At 43.8% G+C, this 13,579-nt stretch overlaps 1 protein-coding gene across 1 annotated transcript in view; it reads right to left on the reverse strand.

The window, feature by feature from the left end:
• astn1 (astrotactin 1) overlaps positions 1 to 13,579 on the reverse strand; it is a gene marked incomplete at its 3' end in the record, with an annotated part of 1,033,675 nt that overhangs the window by 493,585 nt on the left and 526,511 nt on the right. Inside the window, exon 23 of the mRNA XM_079507194.1 lies at positions 949 to 1,268. Within this exon, the coding sequence (XP_079363320.1) occupies positions 949 to 1,268 (320 nt within the window). The remainder of the gene's footprint in view (positions 1 to 948; positions 1,269 to 13,579) is intronic.

Consider the following 13,579-nt stretch of genomic DNA (forward strand, 5'->3'; position numbering starts at 1 on the left):
ACCCTGGACCAGGAAATTAATCCCAATGCATTTTTCCCATAGACATTTCTAAAAGTATTTATTTAAAGACGGTTACGCCGCGGACAAAGCCAACTGGAGTCGTGACAACTCATGACAACACAAACAATATTTTGGACCAAACAAATAATTACAAAGAAGAAAAACAACAAAAAAAAGTGTTGTAACCTGCCGTTTGCTTCTTCTTTCTAATTATTTTTTCGGCCCAAAAAATTGTGTTTGTTGTCATGAGTTGTCACGACTCGAGTTGGCTTTGTCCGTGGCGTAACCGTCTTTAAATAAATACTTTCTGAAATGTCTATATGAGGAAAATGAACGGAGAATCATTTCCTGGTCCAGGGTAGGGGGCGGGACTGCGACGCTCTATAGGATGCAGGGCTGTGCAGAGTGCAGTGAGGGGGGGAGGTGCCCAAACACCAGGAAAGGGCACATGTGCACACGCCAATTTTTGGGAGTGGTCTTTTTGTGGGGGTCCCTCGTGCCATTTAGAATAGAATAGACTTTATTTTGCCATTAGCACAAGTGCATAGGACATTTTGGAGATCAGCTCCAAAGGGTCAGCATTAAAAAGTATTAGAATAAATAAGTATTTCATAGTCCTAACCTAAAACAGTGCAAAAGAGCTATCATACTTCAGTTCATATTTCGTAATTCAGTTAATCTGTGCAAGAGATATATTTCACACCAGAAATGTCTTAATAATGCAAATGGACAAGATGTTCCACCATAACTTAAAATAAGCAATACATTTGTACCATGCAAACATTAATATTCATAAGGACATGGATATTGGGCAGTCCATGAACATTTTTAAACACAATGACCTGGCATCTGTCTACATAACATTCCATTTAAATTGCATTTTGGTCTGCCTATACTTACGCACGCACGCACGCACGCACGCGTACCAACGCACACACACACGCGTACCTGGTAGGTCTCGTTATTGGACACCAGCTCGTAGATGGGCGCTGCCTTGGTGATCTGCAGCAGGACGGGCTCAGACTGCTGCCTCCCTCCCGCGGCACCCCCGCCTATCCCGCCGCCACCGCCGCCGCCGCCACCCCCCCCGGGGCTCATGTGGCACAGGTGGCAGGAGCGCGGGCACTGGCCCTGGCTGGAGCAGTCCATGCGCACGCCCGCCGCCAGCCTCTTGGCGCCCGTGTCCAGCAGGCTGGCGATGTACGCCGGGTAGGTCAGCGTCCGCGGCTCCTTGTCGCGCTCCTCCGACTCCTCCGACGGAGAGTTGCCTGAGAACGAGAGAGAGAAGACGGAGAGTGTCACGAAAGTGTTGATTTCGTCGACTAAAACTAAGAGGAAAGATTGTTCGTCGACTTACCTTTTTCCACTGATGAAAACTAAATAAAAACTCAGGTATGATGACTAAAACTAAGACTAAATATATTGACAATTTCGTCAACAAATAAAAACTAGACTAAAATGTTAGGGAGGGACTAGTGGACAAGAGATCCAGCACAAGTCATTTTACACTTTGTTTGCATGCTGAAAATAGCAGATCTACAAGCTATCGTAGATCTTGTAGATCTGCTATGTTCAGCACATGTAAAAATAGTCATTACGACACCATCAAGGCCTGCCAAAATAAAAAGTAAATCACCTGTGGAATTAGTCGACTAAAACCAGAGTAACACTAAAACATTCCAGGTGACTAAAATGTGACTAAAACTAAATGAAAACTATTCAAGAGACTATATGATTAAAACTAAAATCAAAATTTGCTGTCAAAAACAACACTGTCAGTGTCGGTCAGTCCTGGTCACACACCTGCTTCCAACTCCCTCATCAGACCAACAGTGCCACGCCCATTTCACACCTGAGGACACTTCCCCAATCAACCCACCACCTATTCACCTTTTTCATATGGCCCAAGTCTTTTGCGTTTGTGTGTGCATAGTTGCCAGTTTTGCAAGAGAAACAAGTGACCAGGTCTATGAAAACAACCACAAATGAAAATAGCTGATCTACTAGCTCACATTGTGAGGTTGTACATCTGTTATTTAAAAACACATTGAGAATTAATCGAAATATTTTGAATATTTTTTAAACATTTTAATAAAAAAGACACAAAATATGTTCAGATGGATGTCTGTGGACAATTACATATTAATCTGGGGTTCATTGATGTGAAGAAATGTGGAAGCAAGCCCAAATAAGCAACTACTGTACACTTTAAAATCAAGCAAGCAAGAAAGAAACGTGGATAAAACTGGACTCTTTTCACACACTCAATGTCAGGTATACTACATAGGTTATACTTGTCACTTTTGTGTCTGATCTTGTCGTAGCGGTGGCCGAACGGATTGCGGAGCGGTCTTGATACCGGAAGGTTGCCAGTTCGAATCAGTCGGTCCACCGCTGAAGTGCCCTTGAGCAAGGCATTGAACCACTACCATGAAATGTTCTATGAGCAGGGCCTGGCTGGAAACAAGTTCTTGAGCTTAGCTCAGATACCCTGGGTAAATATAGTAACTTTGCTTTGCTTTGCTTAGCTCTGGTCCATTAGCTCTAATGCCGTTGCATTTAGAGCTATGTTACCGATGACTTCCGCCGCTCGCATAAATGCAGACCAGCCTCTCGTCTTTAGCGTAAATAAAAATAACGTTTTTGCTTCTCACCAATACAAAAGCATGTTGTGTTGTTGGAAAGCCTACACACGTATAAAAAGGTACTTTTTGGCCAAAAAGGGATTATATTTCTGTCTGTCTGTCAGTCAATCAATCACAATAAATGGATTGAGGCAGGCATGATATGTACACTGAGACAGACAGACAGACAGACAGACAGACAGACAGACAGACAGACAGACAGACAGACAGACAGACTGACTGTATTCCACCCAGGCTCTATACAGTGCATTTTCTGTTATTATAATATACTCGTCGTGCTGCAGTGACCTTCTATTCAACCCAAACCTGGATGAAAATCTGCCTCCAGGACCATCTCTGCCTGTTGACCTGCTCTGTTCCCGTTCCGTCCCAGCAGTTCCGTACAGCTCGGCTCCACTGGAGGATTTCTGAATAAACATTTGAACTGCAGAGAATCTGTGTCTATGAGTCTGTGACTCTGAGCTGTTGCACCCTCTGGGTTCCAAACACATTACACTGTGCCTGAACCCTAGCTGTAGAAATGTCATACCCTCTGTGCCACCGTCCTCAGCCACAAGCTCTCAATACTCACATCACGACACGTTGCAAGGTTGGTAGACTAGAGTAGAAGTAAAGCCACCATTTTCCAAAAAGAATATTGAAAAAAAGACGTGAAATATTTTGAATATAATTAACAACACATCTTGTACCCTGGCACAGACTATTTTCAGAGGAAGGTCCGCGCGGCCAAATACATGTCAATTTGGGGGTCCCTTAACACATTTTGTGCCCAAAACGTCTGTGGACGTCCTGGGTATTACCGCACGTGCATAGCCCAAGACGTCTGTGGACGTCTTTAAAAAAAAAAAAACACCAAAGTTTGTGTTTTCGCCTTTGAGAATGCATTTGGCGTTTAAATTAAATAACTCAGAAACTATAAAACATTTCAAAGTAAAAAGTTCCAGCATGTGTCTCCACAGTCAGCTGAATTATAAAAAATGTGAATGGATTTTCTAGGTGAAAGTGATTTTGGGCAGTTTTGCGTGGGCTCTCAATGTGTTAAAATAGAAAGGAGAGGTCGCACAAGTCCCGATGCCAAAAATGCTTGTATTGTTACCAACGTTTCGACAAACAAGTTGCCTTCTTCAGGGTCCTTAAGGGAAATTGAGTCCCTATTCATTACAATGGAGGAGTTGTAATTGTTCTGTTGTTGTGGTCGCCACTATGGAATACTTTTGAACACTACAACTTAGGCAGTCTAGCCTGAAAGACGGCCCTAAATGGTCCGCAGTTAACCTGTTAATTGGCATGAAAAAGTATGAGTAGTTGAACCACTAGAGAGAGAGAGAGAACCTACCAGTGTTGGAAAGTAACTAAAGTAACTTAGTATTTAACCCATTTTGGGCGGGAACCCCTGTTGGTGTTCTAAGCATTATGTTATACTTTAGCTATTGAAAAATAGCAGATCTACAAGCTCATAGCTTGTAGATCTGCTATTTTTGAGAAATCGTGAAAATCGTGAAAATCGTGAAAATGATCGAGCTCGTAGGTCTGCTATTTTTGAAAAAACGTGAAAATGTGGCGCAAATTTGGAATATATATTCTTTCAGAGCGAACGTATTTAACTCAAATCTTTGCTTCTGGGAGGGGTCCCTGGAACAACATATTTTCAGATGGGGGTCGGCGGCCAATTACATATAATTCTGGGGGTCCTTGACATGGAAAACTTTGAGAACTTTGACATAGAAACATAGTTTTTTTCTGAAAACCGTCAGGATTTAGAAGACATTTGTAGAATCGAAACTTAAGGTATAAATGGGTTAAAGTAAATAAGTCATGTTATTATTTTGTCCCAGTAACTAGTAATATAACTAATTATTTTACAATTTGAGTAATAATATGACTATTTTCCAAAAGGAACTAGTGCGTAGTACGGTAGGGGCACATGGTGAGGAACTAGTGAGTATTAGGGGCACACGGTGAGCGTACAGGAACTAGTGAGTATTAGGGGCACACGGTGATAATAAAGGAACTAGTGAGTATTAGGGGCACACGGTGATAATAAAGGAACTAGTGAGTAGTAGGGGCACACGGTGAGCGTACAGGAACTAGTGAGTATTAGGGGCACACGGTGATAATAAAGGAACTAGTGAGTATTAGGGGCACACAGTGATAATAAAGGAACTAGTGAGTAGTAGGGGCACACGGTGAGCGTACAGGAACTAGTGAGTATTAGGGGCACACGGTGATAATAAAGGAACTAGTGAGTATTAGGGGCACACGGTGATAATAAAGGAACTAGTGAGTATTAGGGGCACACGGTGAGCGTACAGGAACTAGTGAGTATTAGGGGCACACGGTGATAATAAAGGAACTAGTGAGTATTAGGGGCACACGGTGATAATAAAGGAACTAGTGAGTATTAGGGGCACACGGTGATAATAAAGGAACTAGTGAGTAGTAGGGGCACACGGTGAGCGTACAGGAACTAGTGAGTATTAGGGGCACACGGTGATAATAAAGGAACTAGTGAGTAGTAGGGGCACACGGTGAGCGTACAGGAACTAGTGAGTATTAGGGGCACACGGTGAGCGTACAGGAACTAGTGAGTATTAGGGGCACACGGTGATAATAAAGGAACTAGTGAGTATTAGGGGCACACGGTGAGCGTACAGGAACTAGTGAGTATTAGGGGCACACGGTGAGCGTACAGGAACTAGTGAGTATTAGGGGCACACGGTGATAATAAAGGAACTAGTGAGCAGTAGGGGCACACGGTGAGGAACTATAGTATTAGGGGCACACGGTGAGGAACTAGTGAGTAGTAGGGGCACACGGTGAGGAACTAGTGAGTATTAGGGGCACACGGTGAGCGTACAGGAACTAGTGAGTATTAGGGGCACACGGTGAGCGTACAGGAACTAGTGAGTATTAGGGGCACATGGTGAACTAGTGAGTATTAGGGGCACACGGTGAGCGTAAAGGAACTAGTGAGTATTAGGGGCACACGGTGAGCGTAAAGGAACTAGTGAGTATTAGGGGCACACGGTGAGCGTACAGGAACTAGTGAGTATTAGGGGCACACGGTGAGCGTAAAGGAACTAGTGAGTAGTGAACTAGTGAGTATTAGGGGCACACGGTGAGCGTATTATACACACAAACCTGGCTGATGCTCCGTTTGTTTGTTTCTCTCCCTGCTGTCAACTTTGCTTAAATGTAAAACCTATATATAATTCTCGATGTGCTGAGTTCGCTTACCAAGAGTTACCAAATTCAAAATCAATATGAATCTGAGAAAGTTGATCTTTTCCCAACTGACTGTCAATGTTTCAGGTATACAAAGTCCTCGGCTCAAGCGCTCCGTCGATGCGTGCCAAGTATCGAATGCCGTTACAAAGCAAACTGAGACTGAGGCTATATCGTATTATTTCCCCCGCCATAGCTTTTATTATTGTTTTTTCTTTTTTTTAACCCATTTTGACCTGAGATCAGATTCTAAAAATGTCTTCTACATCCTGACAGTTTTCTGAAAAAGCTATGTTTCTATGTCAGTGGTTCTTCGATTTTTCAAAAATAGCAGACCTACAAGCTCATAGCGCGCCACTCGGTGGCGCGCTATGAGCTTGTAGGTCTGCTATTTTTCAATAGCTAAAGCATAACATAATGCAAACACCAAAAGGGGTTCCCGCCAAAAATGGGTTAAGAACGAGTGGGACTCCAGACTTCATTATTCTCAGTCTTCTCAATTGCACACATGAGGCCATCTGCGTACTGCCAAGGGAGAGGTATAATTCTATAGCAATAGAACTCGTCGACAGGGAAGACCACTGAGAACATAAATAAATAAATAAATAAACTGCCACGGCTAATATATCACAACAGGCTGAGATTTCGTTTCACTGGGATTTGAATATAATATGTGTCTGGGATCCGTGATATAGGATAGGAATCTATGAGCCGAGGGATGAGTGTGCACACTCATCCCTCGGCTCATAGATTCCTATCCCATCATGGATAGGATGCAGGTTATCACATATATTCATTTTTTCATTCCCCTCCATTGTTTTGCTAATCCCCAGTGCCTGCCTGCCTGCCTGCCTGCCTGCCTCCCTCTAGGACCCCCAGGGGTCCTTGAGGGGGTCCCTAGCTAGGAGCCCCAGGGGTCATGTAGGGAGTTCCAGGGGGTCCCTATAGCTAGACAAGTAAGACGCGCAAACGCGGGAAGCGAACGCAGCTCGTAAATTGCAATAACAACAATTAGAATAAATTACGTACTTTAAGGTTTTTTTTAAGTTAAGTTTTTTTAAATTAAATGTTTTTTCAAGTTATTTTTTTAGTGCGTGTATGTGTGCGTGTTTCTTTTTTAGGTTTTTTTTTAAAGTTTTTTTTTTAAGTTAATTTTTTTTTAAGTTAAGTTTTTTGTGTGTGTGCGTTTTTCCTTTGTAAGTTTTTTTTTAAGTTAAGTTTTTTTTTAAGTTAAGTTTTTTTTAAGTTAAGTTTTTTGTGTGTGCGTTTTTCCTTTTTAAGTTTTTTTTTTAAGTTAAGTTATTTTTTAAGGTAAGTTTTTTTTTAAGTTAAGTTTTTTGTGTGACCAGGAAATGAAATCCAATGCATTATTCTCATAGACATTTCGTAAAGTATTTATTTAAAGACGGTTACGCCGCGGACAAAGCCAACTCGAGTCGTGACAACTCATGACAACACAAACAATATTTTGGACCAAACAAATAATTAGAAAGAAGAAAAACAACAAAAAAAGTGTTGTAACCTGCCGTTTTTTTCTTCTTTCTAATTATTTGTTTGGTCCAAAATATTGTTTGTGTTGTCATGAGTTGTCACGACTCGAGTTGGCTTTGTCCGCGGCGTAACCGTCTTTAAATAAATACTTTACGAAATGTCTATGAGAATAATGCATTGGATTTCATTTCCTGGTCCCGGGTAGGAGGCGGGACTGCGACGCTCTATAGATAGAAATGCCATTAAATAATGGGGGTCCGTAGCCTAATGCAGGTCAAACTGGGGGTCCTTGAAATCAAAATGGTTGAGAATCACTGCTAGAGCCATAACATTCTTGTCTTATGGGGGTCCCATGGCATATCTCCTCAAATGGGGGTCCGCGGGCTAATACATGTCAATTTGGGGGTCCTTGACATGAATGAATTGCATTTGTATAGCGCTTTTCCAAGTGCTCAAAGCGCTTTACAATTCATTCATTCATACATTGGGAGATGAGGTGGCGAACAGTCGACACCAGCGTCCTCACTTCCCACATTCACACACCGATGGTGGCGAGCTCACACCGACCGACTCATTGGAGGCAATGTGGGGTTCAGTGTCTTGCCCAAGGACACTTCAACATGTGGACAGGAGGAGCCAGGATTCAAACCGCCGACCCAGGGATCATTGGACGACCTGCTCTACCTCTTGAGCCACAGCCGCCCTGAATGAAAAAGTCCGGGATGCACTGCATTAGGGAACATACACGTGGTTACATTAATACATTTTATGGGTTTATTTCGTCATAGTGCCGCAGCGTACAGTGGAGTACTGTAGTGCAGGTACAGTAATTGCAACGAGAGAGAGAGAGAGAGAGAGAGAGAGAGAGAGAGAGAGAGAGAGAGAGAGAGAGAGAGAGAGAGAGAGAGAGGGGATTAAAAAAAGAATAGGATTAGGTGTGTTTAAGGCTAAACTTTGTAATTGTCTTTCCTTTATGTAGACGGCTGGGTTATTCCAGGGGAGAGAGCTCAGCGGTGAGCAAACACACACAGGCCTTTAGAAAGCTCAAGCACCAATTAGGGAATGAGTAGAGCTCCTTCTGATGGAATATGATGCAGCTAAGAGCTGTGGAACGGTGCACGCACGCACGCACGCACGCATGCATGCACGCACGCACGCACGCACGCACAGAGACAGAAGGCAATGCTAGATGAAATAGTGGCTCTGTGTGTAGGTGAACTAGACTTAGTCATTAAGCCATTTTATTATACTGTACTATTGTGTGCGTGCATGCAGGCGTGTGTGTGTGTGCGTGTGTGTGCGTGCGTGCGTCTGAGCTACAGAGCTATATTCAAACTGGATAAAGTGAGCGACAGAGTGAAGGAGGACACTGACATTTATAAATCGTGTGCGTGCGTGTGTCATAGGGGCGGCCTTAGGAATCTGGAGGCTCGTTTCAAGACCAAATATGAGGCCCCCATATATACCTATATGACATAATTCTGTTGATACGACACAAATAGCTTTGACTGTTCAATGGCACAGCCATTACTATCCACTATTACAACACCTCTCCTCATCCTGTCATCCCTTCACAATAAAGTGTCTCCCATTTACCTCCCAATGTTGGTGCTGCACATTTTACCAGGTTATTAACAGGAAATAGGTGTAACTTTAACATCGTGGGATAGAGCAAGGCATCAAGTGAGCGAGAGAGAGATAGAGGGCCAAGGGTGGCGGGGGGGTTGACTGACGCCTGGCGGTCAGTCGGAGCTCGGAGGCCCCCCTGAGGGTGGAGGCCCCTCAGGCCCGTTTCAATTGAAACCGGTGAAACATAGCAAAGCCACCTATGCGTGCGTGTGCATTTGCATACAGTATATCATCTGGAAACCTCGTACAGCATATGTATGTCCGACCAAAACTGTTAACATTTCAGGATTCAAATTCGTAGAGAGGAAAGGAGACCCACACACTGTCACTGCTTCTGTGTGACACCGTCATTTACTGTACACACTGTCACTGCTTCTGTGTGACTCCGTCATTTACTGTACACACTGTCACTGCTTCTGTGTGACACCGTCATTTACTGTACACACTGTCACTGCTTCTGTGTGACTCCGTCATTTACTGTACACACTGTCACTGCTTCTGTGTGACACCGTCATTTACTGTACACACTGTCACTGCTTCTGTGTGACTCCGTCATTTACTGTACACACTGTCACTGCTTCTGTGTGACTCCGTCATTTACTGTACACACTGTCACTGCTTCTGTGTGACTCCGTCATTTACTGTACACACTGTCACTGCTTCTGTGTGACTCCGTCATTTACTGTACACACTGTCACTGCTTCTGTGTGACTCCGTCATTTACTGTACACACTGTCACTGCTTCTGTGTGACTCCGTCATTTACTGTACACACTGTCACTGCTTCTGTGTGACACCGTCATTTACTGTACACACTGTCACTGCTTCTGTGTGACACCGTCATTTACTGTACACACTGTCACTGCTTCTGTGTGACACCGTCATTTACTGTACACACTGTCACTGCTTCTGTGTGACACCGTCATTTACTGTACACACTGTCACTGCTTCTGTGTGACACCGTCATTTACTGTACACACTGTCACTGCTTCTGTGTGACACCGTCATTTACTGTACACACTGTCACTGCTTCTGTGTGACACCGTCATTTACTGTACACACTGTCACTGCTTCTGTGTGACACCGTCATTTACTGTACACACTGTCACTGCTTCTGTGTGACACCGTCATTTACTGTACACACTGTCACTGCTTCTGTGTGACACCGTCATTTACTGTACACACTGTCACTGCTTCTGTGTGACACCGTCATTTACTGTACACACTGTCACTGCTTCTGTGTGACACCGTCATTTACTGTACACACTGTCACTGCTTCTGTGTGACACCGTCATTTACTGTACACACTGTCACTGCTTCTGTGTGACACCGTCATTTACTGTACACACTGTCACTGCTTCTGTGTGACACCGTCATTTACTGTACACACTGTCACTGCTTCTGTGTGACACCGTCATTTACTGTACACACTGTCACTGCTTCTGTGTGACACCGTCATTTACTGTACACACTGTCACTGCTTCTGTGTGACACCGTCATTTACTGTACACACTGTCACTGCTTCTGTGTGACACCGTCATTTACTGTACACACTGTCACTGCTTCTGTGTGACACCGTCATTTACTGTACACACTGTCACTGCTTCTGTGTGACACCGTCATTTACTGTACACACTGTCACTGCTTCTGTGTGACACCGTCATTTACTGTACACACTGTCACTGCTTCTGTGTGACACCGTCATTTACTGTACACACTGTCACTGCTTCTGTGTGACACCGTCATTTACTGTACACACTGTCACTGCTTCTGTGTGACACCGTCATTTACTGTACACACTGTCACTGCTTCTGTGTGACACCGTCATTTACTGTACACACTGTCACTGCTTCTGTGTGACACCGTCATTTACTGTACACACTGTCACTGCTTCTGTGTGACACCGTCATTTACTGTACACACTGTCACTGCTTCTGTGTGACACCGTCATTTACTGTACACACTGTCACTGCTTCTGTGTGACACCGTCATTTACTGTACACACTGTCACTGCTTCTGTGTGACACCGTCATTTACTGTACACACTGTCACTGCTTCTGTGTGACACCGTCATTTACTGTACACACTGTCACTGCTTCTGTGTGACACCGTCATTTACTGTACACACTGTCACTGCTTCTGTGTGACACCGTCATTTACTGTACACACTGTCACTGCTTCTGTGTGACACCGTCATTTACTGTACACACTGTCACTGCTTCTGTGTGACACCGTCATTTACTGTACACACTGTCACTGCTTCTGTGTGACACCGTCATTTACTGTACACACTGTCACTGCTTCTGTGTGACACCGTCATTTACTGTACACACTGTCACCGCTTCTGTGTGACACCGTCATTTACTGTACACACTGTCACCGCTTCTGTGTGACACCGTCATTTACTGTACACACTGTCACCGCTTCTGTGTGACACCGTCATTTACTGTACACACTGTCACTGCTTCTGTGTGACACCGTCATTTACTGTACACACTGTCACTGCTTCTGTGTGACACCGTCATTTACTGTACACACTGTCACTGCTTCTGTGTGACACCGTCATTTACTGTACACACTGTCACTGCTTCTGTGTGACACCGTCATTTACTGTACACACTGTCACTGCTTCTGTGTGACACCATCATTTACTGTACACACTGTCACTGCTTCTGTGTGACACCGTCATTTACTGTACACACTGTCACTGCTTCTGTGTGACAGCGTCATTTACTGTACACACTGTCACTGCTTCTGTGTGACACCGTCATTTACTGTACACACTGTCACTGCTTCTGTGTGACACCATCATTTACTGTACACACTGTCACTGCTTCTGTGTGACACCGTCATTTACTGTACACACTGTCACTGCTTCTGTGTGACACCGTCATTTACTGTACACACTGTCACTGCTTCTGTGTGACACCGTCATTTACTGTACACACTGTCACTGCTTCTGTGTGACACCGTCATTTACTGTACACACTGTCACTGCTTCTGTGTGACACCGTCATTTACTGTACACACTGTCACTGCTTCTGTGTGACACCGTCATTTACTGTACACACTGTCACTGCTTCTGTGTGACACCGTCATTTACTGTACACACTGTCACTGCTTCTGTGTGACACCGTCATTTACTGTACACACTGTCACTGCTTCTGTGTGACACCGTCATTTACTGTACACACTGTCACTGCTTCTGTGTGACACCGTCATTTACTGTACACACTGTCACTGCTTCTGTGTGACACCGTCATTTACTGTACACACTGTCACTGCTTCTGTGTGACAGCGTCATTTACTGTACACACTGTCACTGCTTCTGTGTGACACCGTCATTTACTGTACACACTGTCACTGCTTCTGTGTGACACCGTCATTTACTGTACACACTGTCACTGCTTCTGTGTGACACCGTCATTTACTGTACACACTGTCACTGCTTCTGTGTGACAGCGTCATTTACTGTACACACTGTCACTGCTTCTGTGTGACAGCGTCATTTACTGTACACACTGTCACTGCTTCTGTGTGACAGCGTCATTTACTGTACACACTGTCACTGCTTCTGTGTGACACCGTCATTTACTGTACACACTGTCACTGCTTCTGTGTGACACCGTCATCTACTGTACACACTGTCACTGCTTCTGTGTGACACCGTCATTTACTGTACACACTGTCACTGCTTCTGTGTGACACCGTCATCTACTGTACACACTGTCACTGCTTCTGTGTGACACCGTCATTTACTGTACACACTGTCACTGCTTCTGTGTGACACCGTCATTTACACACAAAAAAACGACAAAAAGTTAGAATATGTAAATAAGAGGTTTCTGCCCGACAGTAACGATAAAAGAAAGTATACATAGTTTTAAAACTAATTTTGGGCGGGAACCCCTTTTGGTGTTAGCATTATGTTATGCTTTAGCTATTGAAAAATAGCAGATCTACAAGCTCATACGAGCTTGTAGGTCTGCTATTTTTGAAAAATGACTGACGAGTGACGACTGACATAGAAACATAGTTTTTCAGAAAACTGTCAGGATGTAGAAGACATTTTTAGAATCTGATCTCAGGTCAGAATGGGTTAAAAACACGACTACAGAGATGACAGCGGTGATGATAATAGTTAGTGTGGACGGCCCTTCACAGCCTTAACTGAACTTTAACAATTAGTAATGGATTCGTTTCATTTATATCCCTAGATCAGTGCAGCTTCTCAAAGCTGTTTTAATTTCCAGGACCCCCATAACTCTCTAAAGTTATAGACCTGTAAGGGTCCAATCGGGATGCTTTTTATGGCTATAGGTCAGACTTACAGTAAGTCTACCTTTTATTATAGTTGTTTTTCATCTTACTTTCATCTTTATTACATTTTTACTTTTCTCCCTCTGCTCGTCTATATCTCTGTGTGTGTGTGTGTGTGTGCGTGTGTGTGTGTGTGTAAATGGTAAATGGTAAATGGTGCATTTATATAGCGCCTTTATCCAAGGCGCTTTACATAGATTGTGCATTACATTCACCCATTCATACACCGATTGCGGCGGAAGCCATGCAAGGTACCAACCAGCACATCGG

This window comes from Electrona antarctica (genome assembly GCF_951216825.1).
Source record: "Electrona antarctica genome assembly, chromosome: 1".
Lineage (NCBI taxonomy): Eukaryota > Metazoa > Chordata > Actinopteri > Myctophiformes > Myctophidae > Electrona > Electrona antarctica.